Here is a 14,754-nt window from a genome sequence, read left to right as displayed (position 1 = left end):
TAATTCACTCGGTTTAAAACTAGATTTTTCGGCCAGGCGCGGTGGCTCAAGCCTGTAATCCCAGCACTTTGGGAGGCCGAGACAGGCGGATCACGAGGTCAGGAGATCGAGACCATCCTGGCTAACAAGGTGAAACCCTGTCTCTACTAAAAATACAAAAAACTAGCCGGGCGCGGTGGCGGGCGTCTGTAGTCCCAGCTACTCGGGAGGCTGAGGCAGGAGAATGGCATGAACCCGAGAGGTGGAGCTTGCAGTGAGCTGAGATCCGGCCACTGCACTCCAGCCTGGGTGACAGAGTGAGACTCTGTCTCAAAAAAAAAAAAAAAAAAAACTAGATTTTTCCCACAAAATTCCAGATACTAGCAATATCTCTTAAATCAATGAGAGATCCTCCTACATCATTCTAATCAAATGATAATTAATTAAGACATGAGGAATAGAAACAATTTGAGACACAAAATAAATAATGGTAATATTTGGGTTATAACACTTAAAATACAGTAGCTATTAATTGATAGTGATAAAAACTAAGCCGAATAAACAAATAGATGTGGGAGAAGGGATAGCTTTTCCTTACTGAAGAATTTCCTTACTGTAGAATACTAATAAATGTAACATTAATGAGAAAAAGAAAGTCACCATTAGGCAAACACCATAGTAGTAATTGTTACAGGCAAGATCCACCAAAGGATGCTAAACTTAGTGAGTAAAAGTTTGAGGAGAAACAGTACAGTCTCAAAGTATCTTCCCCAAGATATTTGTTAATTACAAAAGGAAAAATAACAACCCTACCTGGAAAAACCTAGCAGAAAACACCTGACAGATATCACCTTAACGAAGTGCTCAAGGTCAGTAAGGCACATCCATATCATGCACCCCCACATGAGATACTAAGAAAGGCACAACATCACTTCTGAGGAGTTCTTTCCAAAAATGCACAACCTTAATCTAATCATGAGAAAATATCAAACAAAGTCAAATTAAGGGACATTCTACAAAATAACTGACCAGTATTCTTCAAAGTGTCCAGGTCATGAAAGACAAAGAAGGTAGAAGAAAGCATCAGATTGGAGGTCACTAAGGGAACAAGACAACAAAGCGTAATAAGGGATCCTGGCTTGGATCCCAGAATAGAAAAAGGGCATTAGTAGGAAAACTGATGAAATTAGATAAGACTTATAATTTAGATCAAGGATTAACTGACTCTGGCCTGCTGCTACCTGTTTTTTAATTAAAGCTTTATTGGAAGACAGCCAAGATCATTCACTTACATATCGTCTATGGCTGTTTTCTCCAATGGCAGAGCTGAGCAGTTAGGACAGAGACTGTAAAGCCTGCAAAGCCTAAAATATTTGCTATCTCAGGATCAGCACCAGGTGAGGCAAGCAGGACACCTAGGTTTAAGGAAATATCCTCTCTCTCTCTCCCTCTTCCTCTCCCTCTACCTCTGTCTTTCTCTCTCTCTCTCTCTCTCAAATTTCTGTATGTGTACAACCCTAAATGTTAGTGCCTCCTTAAATTTTGCATCCTACACACCCTACTTGCCTCATTCTAGTCCTGACTCTATCTGGTCCTTTACAAAAAAATGTTTGCTGGACCGTGGTAGGGTTAATTGTAGCAATGTTAATTTTCTGATTTTTTGGTGGTTTGTGCATGTGGTCAGCGGCTGCGTCACTCTCAGGCAAAGATGTGCAGTTGTTGGCCGTGACCTCTGGGCTGGGATGATCCATGCTCTCGGTAGAGGCAGGGAAGCCCAGTCAGAACCATGGTCAGTACAATGGTAGCAGCTGGACCAACCATTGCTGCTGCAGGATTTGCAGGCCGTTATGTTTTGCAAGTCATGGAGCACATGGAGCCTCAAGAAAAACAAGTTTTTCAAAGTCTACCAAAATCTGCCTTCAGTGGTGGCTATTACTGAGGTGAGTTTGAACCCAAAATGACAAAACAAGAAGGAGCATTAATACCAAGGGTAAGCCCTACTGCCAATAAAGGGAAAATAAGAGATGCTCATTAATAAATTATACTCTTTTTTTTTTTTTTGAGACAGAGTCTTGCAATGTCACCCAGGCTGGAGTACAGTGGCACAATCTCGGCTCACTGCAAGCTCCGCCTTCCGGGTTCACACCATTCTCCTGCCTCAGCCTCCCGAGTAGTTGGGACTACAGGCGCCCGCTACCACGCCCGGCTAATTTTTTTGTATTTTTAGTAGAGACGGGGTTTCACTGCATTAGCCAGGATGGTCTCGATCTCCTGACCTCGTGATCCGCCCGTCTCGGCCTCCCAAAGTGCTGGGATTACAGGCGTGAGCCACCGCGCCCTGCAATAAATTATACTCTTAAATCATAGCAGTCAAAATCAGTGAAGCTAGAGATTTACTAGAAGGTCAAGCTAAAAAATGAAGTAAATGTATGATGAATTTTAAGTTCATTTTAGTTTATGTGTATGAGTACGAAGTTTTTATAATAAAATGCCTCAGAGCTACAATTTTTTTTTAATTTCTGATTTTGATCATTGTACTTTCATTAGGTATGATGCTAACATAAAGGGAAGCTGGGTTAAGGGTATATAGGAACTCTGTGTACTATTTTTACAACTTTTATGTAAGTCAAAAATTACTGCAAAATAAAACATCTTTAAAATAATGCAAACTCAAGGATAGGATAAGTGTACTAAGTTCCAAGTGCACAGTAACACTGTGGGGGCCAAAACAACAGCCACAACCACAACCACAACAACTTAGCACTCTGCACCAGGCACTGCTCAAAGTACTTTATATATCATATATTATTTAATCCCCACAACTCTATGAGGTGGGTACTATTTACTCCAATTTACAGGTTAGAAAACTGAGGCATAGAGGCTGGGCACGGTGGCTCACACCTGTAATCCCAACACTTTGGGAGGCCAAGGTGGGCAGATCACTTGAGGTCAGGAGTTTGAGACCAGCCTGGACAACACGGTGAAAGCTCATCTGTACAAAAATACAAAAATTAGCTGGGTGTGGTGGCATGCACCTATAATCCCTGCTACTCAGAAGGCTGAAGCAGGAGAATCAAATATATAACTTTAATCAATTTCCAGCACGAACTTGAAATTGTAAGAACTATATACCAAAGCAAAAGTATTACATGGGTGTCTCAATTCAATTGTGATAAGTAAAATTAAAATATCAAATTGTTTTGAAATTATAACAGCTAAAATGCTTTTGGGCATGATGAGTTCTGGTTAATTTTAGAGCATCAAATGAAGGAATACCTGAAATAAAGGCAATTTATCCAATATAAATCAAGTAAAGGAAATGTCATATTAGTAAAAGGTGTCATAAAAATATTTTTTTAATGAGAAGCATACCTATAAAAAGAAGAGAAAAGCCAGGTGCGGAGGCTCACACCTGTAATCTCAGCACTTTAGGAGGCCAAGGTAGGCAGATCAGGAGGTCAAGAGATTGAGACCATCCTGGCCAACACAGTGAAACCCCGTCTCTACTAAAAATATGAAAATTAGCTAGGTATGGTGGCACGTGCCTATAGTCCCAGCTACTCAGGAGGCTGAGGCAGGAGAATCGCTTGAACCCAGGAGGTGGAGATTGCAGAGACCCGAGATTATGCCACTGCGCTCCAGCCTGGCAACAGAGCGAGACTTCGTCTAAAAAAAAAAAAAGAGAGAGAGAAAAAATGATATATATATATACAAAGAAGTGACAATATTATGACAAACATTTCGTTAAAAATAAATAATTGTTATCTAAATATGATATGCTATTGACAGACTAGTAAAATATATCCAGTAAAAGGAAAATTGAGACAAGGAAGTATGACTCCACCTGGTAACCATATTTTGAATATTACACATTAACAATGAGATTATTTTCTGTTAGGCTGTCCAGAATGAATCCCCCTTCTATGTAGACTGAAAAGACAATAGCAAAACTTCAAAAGACTGACTATGCAGCCATAAAAAAGAATGAGTTCATGTCCTTTGCAGGGACATGGATGAAGCTGGAAACCATCATTCTCAGCAAACTAACACAGGAACAGAAAACCAAACACCACATGTTCTGTCTCATAAGTGGGAGTTGAACAATGAGAACACATGGACACAGGGAGGGGAACATCACACACCAGGGCCTGTCGGGGGGTGGGGGGCAAGGGAAAGGACAGTATTAGGACAAATACCTAATGTATGCGAGGCTTAAAACCTAGATGATGGGCTGATAGGTGCAACAAACCACCATGGCACATGTATACCTGTGTAACAAACCTGCACATTCTGCACATGTATCCCAGAACTTAAAGTAAAATTTAAAAAAAAAAAAAAAAAAAAAAAAAAAAAAGACTGACTAAATAGGTCACAAGATAATGGAGATATAATGACCCTTACTTTATAGGCTAGCATGTATTTTTTTAAATCCAAATCGTGAGCCTTATCAAGTTAAATTATATTCTTTTGATTTTAGGCCGGGCGCGGTGGCTCAAGCCTGTAATCCCAGCACTTTGGGAGGGCGAGACGGGCGGATCACAAGGTCAGGAGATCGAGACCAGCCTGGCTAATACGGTGAAACCCCGTCTCTACTAAAAAAATACAAAAAACTAGCCGGGTGAGGTGGCGGGCGCCTGTAGTCCCAGCTACTCGGGAGGCTGAGGCAGGAGAATGGCGTAGACCCGGGAGGCGGAGCTTGCAGTGAGCTGAGATGCGGCCACTGCACTCCAGCCTGGGCGACAGAGCGAGACTCCGTCTCAAAAAAAAAAAAAAAAAAAAAAAAAAAGACTGACTAAATAGGTCACAAGATAATGGAGATATAATGACCCTTACTTTATAGGCTAGCATGTATTTTTTTAAATCCAAATCGTGAGCCTTATCAAGTTAAATTATATTCCTTTGATTTTAAAGTATTCCTTCAAAAATCGTTTGATAATAGTATAATTTCAACTCTGAAACACATGGTAAAAATGGTAATAAGCTTTCTTAATTGCTATAAGCAAATCACCACCAACATAAACAAGGGTAACACATTCTTGAGAAGAACTATGCAACTGAAAGACCATTATAAGCTATTATGGGGGCGAGGCAGTTTTTTAATTTCAACATGTCTAAGATAACTTCCTCAGCATGGCAAAAATAGAGATTTTAATCCTTTGTATCCAATAATGCATTCTATTCTTAAAACAAAACTAAGTACATTTTATTAATGAACTATGCCTTTATGAAACACAATAAATATAAAAATATTTTGCTTTAAAATGTTAATTTTACTACTTAGATTTTAATAAAAATAAATAAAATAAAATATATTAATTATAAAACATAAATATATCCTAATAACATGATTTAATAATATATAATTTAATAATGAGTATATTTTATATTAATCTCAACATTATTTGAAATATTGAAAAATTTGAAATAAATAAAATATTTAACAATAAGAGAATAATTCAGCTGTGGTAACACAGTAAAATAAAATATTTTGCAACCACTAAGAAGTGTACAAGGGCCGGGCGCGGTGGCTCAAGCCTGTAATCCCGGCACTTTGGGAGGCCGAGACGGGTGGATCACGAGGTCAGGAGATCGAGACCATCCTGGATAACACGGTGAAACCCCGTCTCTACTAAGAAATACAAAAAACTAGCCGGGCGAGGTGGCGGGCGCCTGTAGTCCCAGCTACTCGGGAGGCTGAAGCAGGAGAATGGCGTGAACCCGGGAGGCGGAGCTTGCAGTGAGCTGAGATTCGGCCACTGCACTCCAGCCTGGGCTACAGAGCGAGACTCCGTCTCAAAAAAAAAAAAAAAAAAAAAGAAGTGTACAAGGGAAGTTTAATAGCATGGAAAAGTCCTTGTTATAATATAAATGGGTAAAAAGCAGGAATCAACAAGTACATATAATATCCTCCCAAACATGTCTTTAAAGAATATACATAGAAAGAAGACTGGAGATTAATATGCCAAAATATCAATAGTGTTATCCTTGGGAGAGGGAATTATAAATTATTTTTCCATAATTTTAAAAACCTCTACAACCTTTATAATTGTTTATTGGGAACGTTAAAAATTTTGTTTTCTTACAGATCCAGTGAACAGCTACAGAGTTTGCACACATTTTGTTTCAGAAGCCACCCTTTCAAGAAGCAATTTCTGTCACACAATTTGAAATATTAACATAAAAGGATGCTTCTTGGTTTATATTTTGACTGCTCACATAAGAGTACACATTTTAATAAAATATATTTAAATCCCTAATTTTATAAGAAATTTCGTTTCACCTCAATTATGAGTCACCATAATAAAGGTATAGCTTATGTATACTGTGAAACACTGCCATCAGAAATTACAATAAAATTTTAAATATTTATTTTTAATATACTATATTGTGAAACAGAGCATATGGCCACGTGCCAGAATATACACATTTAATCAGAAGCTTCCATAAAATTCCCATAGGACACTATTCAAGTAAAAACCCAACATACATTTAAATTCTTAACTTTCTCTGAGCCAAAAGTGCTTTAAAACAATACAAGGTTAGGTTTGTAGGCAATGTGACCAAAAATTCAAAGTTAAAACCTTAAATAAAAACTTGAAATACTATTGTGAAAAAGAATACTGTTGTGATAAAAGCATTATCCACTGTCTTACCGAAGATAGTTCATCACATCCCAGTAATGTGTAGTAATCTTCAATATCTTCTGACCTGTAATTCAGTATTGCATCCATTTAGATGACTTAATCAGTCCTCCTTCCCTCGGAAACAGGAGGCACAGTGAGCTTCGAATTAACAGGAAGAAACTCTTTAAATCTGAATTAGAGCAGCACGTTCCAAATAGCAACAACTAGCTTTAAGACTGGCCACAGTCAATACAGCAGATGTCATCCTAGACCTTTGTAAACTCTGCCTCTCATTGGCTGTTTACAGAGAAGAAAAGAACAGTCCACGTGTCTATTATTGCAGTGCTGCCTGGGATCTGTAGTTTGAGTTTATATAAGAGATGTACCTGAACCATTTGTGTTATGAGTTAATAAAGACTGTCTATTTTCAGAAACTTGCCACATTAGCTACCTCTCCATCTCCTATATATTTTTGTCTCTATCCTTTAAAAAAAAAGAAAAAGAAAAAGAAAATTTGAAGCAATGTGGTAAAATCTTAGGATGTGTTAATAAGGATAGTGGGAGCTTTTCTGAGTGTTTAAAATATTTCATTTTATTTATTTATTTATTTATTTTCAGACAAGGTCTCACTCTGTCGCCCAGGCTGGAGTGCAGTGGTGCGATCTCAGCTCACTGTAATCCCCGTCTCCCCACCTCAAGTGATCCTCCCACCTCAGCCTCCCGAGTAGCTGGGACCACAGGCACATAGCACCATGTCCGGCTAATTTTTGGTTTTTGTTTTGCTTTGTTTTAAGAGAAGGGGGTTTTGCCATGTTACCCAGCCTGGTCTTGAACTCATGAGCTCAAAGCGATCTGCCTGCTTCTGCCTCCCAATGTGCTAGGATTACAGGCGTGAGCCACGGCGCCCGGCCAATAACACAGTCTTGATTTTTATGGAGCTTACGTTCTGATGAAGGAAGACAACTGAAAAACATAAAAAAAACAAAAAAAAAAAAAAAAAAAAAAAAAAAAACAAAACCCAGGATCATTTAAAATAGCGATTTGTAGGCCGGGGATGGTGGCCCACACCTGTAATCCCAGCTCCTTGGGAGGCTGAGGCAGAAGAATCGCTTGAACTCAGAAAGACTCACTTTGCTTGGGAGGCGAAGGTTGCAGTGAGCCAAGATGGTGCCAGTGCACTTCAGACTGGGTGACAGAGCAAGACTCCGTCTCAAAAAATAAAATAATAAAATAGTGATTTATACTGTAGAGAAAATAAAATAGGACAATGAGAAGAACTAGATGATAACTCAGGTCAGATGGCTGTGCCCCCCTCTCCTGGGTTGGTTCTCCAGACTCAGGAGTGTCTCTGGTCTCAGGTGGGTCCAAGCAATTTATGTTTCAGTTCATTTTGGCCCTAAGAAATACAGCTCAGGTCTGGGATTTAGAGAAAAAGGTGAGTGGAGGCCGGGCGCGGTGGCTCAAGCCTGTAATCCCAGCACTTTGGGAGGCCGAGGCGGGCGGATCACAAGGTCAGGAGATCGAGACCACAGTGAAACCCCGTCTCTACTAAAAATACAAAAAATTAGCCGGGCGCGGTGGCGGGCGCCTGTAGTCCCAGCTACTCGGGAGGCTGAGGCAGGAGAATGGCGTGAACCCGGGAGGCGGAGCTTGCAGTGAGCCGAGATCGCGCCACTGCACTCCAGCCTGGGCAACAGCGTGAGACTCTGTCTCAAAAAAAAAAAAAAAAAAGAAAAGAAAAAGGTGAGTGGTCAGGGACACAACATTTTAACTGCCTTAACACTTTTTTTGTTTCCTTTTTCAGAGAGACAGGATCTTGCCGTATTGCCCAGATTGATCTTAAACTCCTAGACTCAAGTGATCCTCCCACTTTGGCCACCCAAAGTGCTGCGATTACAGATGTGAGCCAACATGCCTGGCCATTAACCCTTTGAATTCCCCCATCTTAGGGGAAAAAAATGGTTTTTCTTTTAGCCCACCTATATACATCTTTTTAAAGGTTTATTTCTGAAGAGAAGCAAGAAAAAGTACTGAAGCACCATTTTTACTAATCCTTCATTGTACATGCTATCTTGCTAAAAGTTCTATATAGAATTTTAAGGCCAGGCACGGTAGCTCACACCATAATCCCAGCACTTTGGGAGACCAAGGCAGGCGGATCAGGAGGTCGGGAGTTTGAGACCAGCCTGACAAACATGGTGAAACCCCGTCTCTACTAAAAATACAAAAATTAGCCAGGCGTGGTGGCATGTACCTGTAGTCCCAGCTACTCAGGAGGCTGAGGCAGGAGAATTGTTTGAATCTGGGAGGCGGAGGTTGCAGTAAGCAGAGATCGTGCCAGTGGACTCCAGCCTCGGCGACAGAGCAAGTCTCCATCTCAAAAAAAAAAAAAAGAATTTTAAAGTACAATTAATTTTGTTTTGGAAATTTCACTACATCCTTTAAGGTATTTGAAGTTCTATTTGTATGTCACAATATCTTGATCTAAATCACCGATAAATGGCCTTTTAATGATGTGAAGTTGCCATGGTGGAATGCAGTATGGTGGTTCCTCAAAAAATTAAACATAGAACGACCATGTGACCCCACAATTCCACTTCTGGGTAAATACACAAAAGAATTGAAAGCAGGAAAATCTTGTTGATTCTGGGGAGCCGAGCGCGCAGCAGCGAGCGTCACGCCAGACAGCGGCCCGCCTCCCAGAACCTCCTCGTGCCCTCGCGTGCCAGGCCCGTGGTGGCCGGGATCCGCGGTTCACAGCATGTCCGCCTCGGCCCCTGCTGCGGAGGGAGAGGGAACCCCCGCCCAGCCCGCATCCGAGAAAGAACCCGAAATGCCTGGTCCCAGAGAGGAGAGCGAGGAGGAAGACGACGAGGACGACGACGAGGAGGAAGAGGAGGAAAAAGAAAAGAGTCTCATCGTGGAAGGCAAGAGGGAAAAGAAGAAAGTAGAGAGGCTGACAATGCAAGTCTCTTCCTTACAGAGAGAGCCATTTACAATTGCACAAGGAAAGGGGCAGAAACTTTGTGAAATTGAGAGGATACATTTTTTTCTAAGTAAGAAGAAAACCGATGAACTTAGAAATCTACACAAACTGCTTTACAACAGGCCAGGCACTGTGTCCTCATTAAAGAAGAATGTGGGTCAGTTCAGTGGCTTTCCGTTTGAAAAAGGAAGTGTCCAGTATAAAAAGAAGGAAGAAATGTTGAAAAAATTTAGAAATGCCATGTTAAAGAGCATCTGTGAGGTTCTTGATTTGGAGAGATCAGGTGTAAATAGTGAACTAGTGAAGAGGATCTTGAATTTCTTAATGCCTCCAAAGCCTTCTGGCAAACCATTGCCAAAATCTAAAAAAACTTCTAGCAAAGGCAGTAAAAAGGAACGGAACAGTTCTGGAATGGCAAGGAAGGCTAAGCGAACCAAATGTCCTGAAATTCTGTCAGATGAATCTAGTAGTGATGAAGATGAAAAGAAAAACAAGGAAGAGTCTTCAGATGATGACGATAAAGAAAGTGAAGAGGAGCCACCAAAAAAGACAGCCAAAAGAGAAAAACCTAAACAGAAAGCTACTTCTAAAAGTAAAAAATCTGTGAAAAGTGCCAATGTTAAGAAGGCAGATAGCAGCACCACCAAGAAGAATTAAAACAGTTCCAAAAAAGAAAGTGAGTCTGAGGATAGTTCAGATGATGAACCTTTAATTAAAAAGTTGAAGAAACCCCCTACAGATGAAGAATTAAAGGAAACAATAAAGAAATTACTGGCCAGTGCTAACTTGGAAGAAGTCACAATGAAACAGATTTGCAAAAAGGTCTATGAAAATTATCCTACTTATGATTTAACTGAAAGGAAAGATTTCATAAAAACAACTGTAAAAGAGCTAATTTCTTGAGATAGAGGACAGAGAAGATGACTCGTTCCCATAGATTCAAAGATCTGATTTATACCATTATACCAGCAAAGAGAATGTATTTCCTTTTCTAAATCCTTGTTAAGCAACATTAGAACTTACTGCTGACCTTTTTATCTTGAGTGTTATGTGAATTTGAGTTTGCTATTTTAAATTGCATTTCTATGCCATTTTTAGTTTAAAATCTTGCATGACATTAATTGTTCCTTGCTTTTATAGTTGTATTTTGTACATTTTGGGTTTCTTTATATAAGGTCATAGATTCTTGAACTGTCGTGGTTTTTAGTGCGCTTAATATTAGCTTAAGGCATACTTTTAATCAAGTAGAACAGAAACTATTATGACTGGTATTTATACACACAGAGATTGGGTATTTAGTATATGAAATATTTTGAATACACATCTCTGTCAGTGTGAAAATTCAGCAGCAGTGTGTCCATCATATTAAAAATATACAAGCTACAGTTGTCCAGATGACTGAATTGGAACTTTTCTCGCATGTGTATATATGTCAGATTGTTAGCATGACAAAAGTGACAGATGTTATTTTTGTATTTTTAAAAAACAATTTGTTGTATATAAAGTTTTTTTATTTCTTTTGTGCAGACCACTTTTTAAACTCACATAGGTAGGTATCTTTACAGTTGTAGACTATGGAATGTCAGTGTTCAGCCAGACAGTATGATGGAGCATGGAAAGTCAATTCAGTGATGGAACACTGAAGGAACAGACAGTTATCCTGCTTTTCTCGAAAGTGTCATCAATTTGTAATTTTAGTATTAACTCTGTAAAAGTGTCTGTAGGTACGTTTTATATTAAGGACAGACCAAAAATCAACATATCAAAGCTTCAAAAACTTTGGGAAAGGGTGGGATTAAGTACAAGCACATTTGGCTTATAGTAAATGAACCGATTTTTATTAACTGCTTTTGCCCATATAAAATACTGATATTTACCAGAAACTTAGCCACCTTCATGATTACGATTAAAGTACCAGATTATAATGCCAGAATATAATGTGCAAGTAATCGTGGATATCTCTGACAAAGTGTGTCTCAAAAATAATATACTTTTACATTAAAGAAATTTAATGTTTCTCTGGAGTTGGGGCTCTGGCTTTTAAAGTTTGTCTAATCAGTGTTGATTCTAGATGATCAACACAACGGACCACTCCTGAATGAGACTAATTTTGTCTTTCAATTTACTGTCTTAAATCAGTTTATTAAATCTGAATTTTAAAACATGCTGCTTATGACAGAATGACACATTTGATGTACCAATTAAGTGTTGAAAAATATCTTTGCATCATAGAACAGAAATATATATGTTGAATGTTAACAGGTATTTTCACAGGTTTGACTTGTTTGATAGTTACTCAGACACTAGGGAAAGGTAAATAGAAGTGAACAAAATAAGCAACTAAATGAGATCTAATAATTGGCCTTCGATTTTAAATATTTAATTTGTTCTTATAAACCTTGTCAATAAAATTAATCTAAATCAAAAAAAAAAAGAATTGAAAGCAGGAATTTGAAAAGATATTTATATACTCATGTTCATCAAGGCATTAGTCACAATAGCCAAAAAGTGGAGGCAATGCAAGTGTCCATCAATGGATGAATAAACAAATAGAATGTTAGAGCTGGGCATGGTGGCTCATGCCTGTAATCCAAGAACTTTGGGAGGCTGAGGCAGGCAGATCACTTGAGGCCAGGAGTTCAAGACCAGCCTGGCCAACATGGCGAAACTTCATCTCTACTGACAATACAAAAAAGTTAGCTGGGTGTGGTGGCACATGCCTGTTATTTCAGCTACGTAGGAGGCTGAGGCACGAGAATTGCTTGAACCCAGGAGGTGGAGGCTGCAATGAGCTGAGATCGCATCATTGCACTCCAGCCTGGGTGACAGAGCAAGATCTTGTCTAAAACAAACAAAAAATTGTAGTATTGGCCAGGTGCAGTAGCTCATGCCTGTAATCCCAGCACTTTGAGAGACCAAGGCAGGAGGATTGTTTGAGCCCAGGAGTTCAAAACCAGAATGGACAACATAGCGAGACTCTGTCCCTATTTTTATATTAATGATATAAAAAAATTTTTTTTGAGATAGAGTTTCACTCTTGTTGCCCAGGCTGGAGCGCAATGATGTGATCTTGGCTCACCACAACCTCCACCTCCCAGGTTCAAGTGATTCTCCTGCCTTAGCCTCCCGAGTAGCTGGGATCACAGGCATGTGCCACCATGCCTGACTAATTTTGTATTTTTAGTAGAGATGGGGTTTCTCCATGTTGGTCAGGCTGGTCTCGAACTCCCGACCTCAGGTGATCCACCCGCCTTGGCCTCCCAAAGTGCTGGGATTACAGGGGTGAGCCACTGCACCTGGCTTAAAAGTTTTTAAAGTGTATGGTATCTTCCCCCTGGCTCCCTTACTCCTGTTCTCACCGTGTAATGTGCCTGCTCCCACTTCACGTTCTGCCATAAGTAAAAGCTCCCTGAAGCCTTCCCAGAAGCTGAACAGATGCTGGCTCCATGCTTCCACATCCTGCAGAACTGCGAACCAATGAAACCTCTTTTCAGTATAAATTACCAAGTCTCAGGTATTCCTTCATAGCAATGCAAGAATGGCCTAATGCAAAAAATTGGTACCAGAGTGGGGCCTTGCTATAAAGATGCCTGACAAAGTGGGAGCAGCTTTGAAACTGGATGATGGGCAGAGGCTAGAAGACTTTGGAGGGCTCACAAGAAGACAGGAAGAAAAGGGACTCCTGCGAGACTGGTTAAATATGGTTGTGACCAAAATGCTGATGGTGATATGGAACTCAGATGGAAATGAGGAACTTATTGAGAACTAGAACAAAGGTCACCCTTGTTATGCCTTAGCAAGGAACATGGCTATATAGTATTCACGCCCTAGGAATCTGTGGAAGTTTGAACTTAAGAGTGATGACTTAGGGTATCTGGCAGAAGAAATTTCTAGGCAGCAAAGTGTTCAAGAAGTAACCTGGCTGCTTCTAACAGCCTAACTTCAGATGCAGGAGCAAAGAAATGACTTAAAATTGGAACTTATATTTAAAGGGAAGGCAGAATGTAAAAGTTTGGAAAATTTGCAACCTAGCCATGTGGTAGAAAAGAAAAATCCATTTTCAGGGCAAGAATCCAAGCAGACTATAGAGCAACCACTTGCTAGAGAGATTTGCATAAATGAAAGGGGGTCAGTTTCTGATAGCCAAGACAATGAGAAAAAAAACCTTAAAGGCATTTCAGAGATCTAAGAATGATTTAGGGGGCCAGGCTCAGGGTCCTGCTGCCCTGCACCACTCTGGGAGGCTGCTTCCTGCATCCAGCCACTTCAGCCCCAGCCTCAGCTCGAAGGGGCCCAGCTACAGCTCAGGCCACAGCTCTGAAGGGTGCAAGCTGTAAGCCTTGGTGGCTTCCATGTGGTGTTAAACCTGCAGGTGTTCAGAATGCAAGAGTGAAGGAGGTTTGGCAGCTTCCCCCTAGATTTCAGAGAATATGTAAGAAAGCCTAAGCAGAAGCCTACCACAGGGACAGAGCCCTCACCAAGAGCCTCTTTACTAGGGCAGTGCAGAGGGGAAATGTGAGGTTGGAACTTTAATATAGTTTGGAAAGTGTCCCTGCCTGAATCTCACGTTGAATTGTAATCCTCAGTATTGGAGGTAAGGCCTGGTGGGAAGTGATCAGATCATGGGATTGGATTTCTCATGAATGGTTGAGCATCATCCTCTTGATGCTGTCCTCACAAAAGCGAGTGACTTCTCTGAGATCTGGCTATTCAAAAGTGTGTATCACTTCGCTCGCTCTCTCTTGCTCCTGCTCCCACTATAGGAGATGCCTGCTCCCGCTTCAGTGTTCTGCCATGATTGGAAGCTTCCTGAGGTATCCCCAGAAGCAGATGCCTGTGTTATGCTCCCTGTGCAGCCTGCAGAACCATAAGCCAATTAAACCTCTTTTCTTTATAAATTACCCAGTCCCAGGTTGTTTTTTGTTTTTTGAGACAGTTTCACTCTGTCACCCAGGCTGGAGTGCAATGGCACAAAGTCAGCTCACTGCAACCTCGGCCTCCCAGGTTCAAGAAATTCTCTGCCTCAGCCTCCTGAGTAGCTGGGATTACAGACGCCTGCCACCACACCTGGCTAATTTTTTGTATTTTTAGTAGATACGGGATTTCACCATCTTGGCAAGGCTGGTCTTGAACTTCTGACCTCGTGATCCACCTGCCTCGGCCTCC

General features: G+C 40.5%; 1 protein-coding gene and 1 pseudogene across 2 annotated transcripts in view; one reads left to right on the top strand and one right to left on the bottom strand.

Moving 5' to 3' along the window:
- Positions 1–6,907, bottom strand: part of DNAJC12 (DnaJ heat shock protein family (Hsp40) member C12) — a 44,969-nt gene extending 38,062 nt beyond the window's left edge. The window contains exon 1 of the mRNA XM_050803011.1: positions 6,633–6,907. Within this exon, the coding sequence (XP_050658968.1) occupies positions 6,633–6,710 (78 nt within the window). The 5' untranslated portion in view covers positions 6,711–6,907. The remainder of the gene's footprint in view (positions 1–6,632) is intronic.
- Positions 6,908–9,300: 2,393 nt separating this feature from the next.
- LOC126962953 (protein DEK-like) lies at positions 9,301–10,765 on the top strand (annotated as a pseudogene). Its single transcript, XR_007728874.1, has one exon. The product of XR_007728874.1 is annotated as a protein DEK-like (transcript).
- The last annotated feature ends 3,989 nt before the right edge of the window (positions 10,766–14,754 follow it).

The sequence above is a fragment of the Macaca thibetana genome, chromosome 9 (genome assembly GCF_024542745.1).
Source record: "Macaca thibetana thibetana isolate TM-01 chromosome 9, ASM2454274v1, whole genome shotgun sequence".
In the NCBI taxonomy this organism is placed as follows: domain Eukaryota; kingdom Metazoa; phylum Chordata; class Mammalia; order Primates; family Cercopithecidae; genus Macaca; species Macaca thibetana.
The sequence above is the reverse complement of the archived record's forward strand: the minus strand, read 5'-3'. Positions and strand labels throughout refer to the sequence as shown.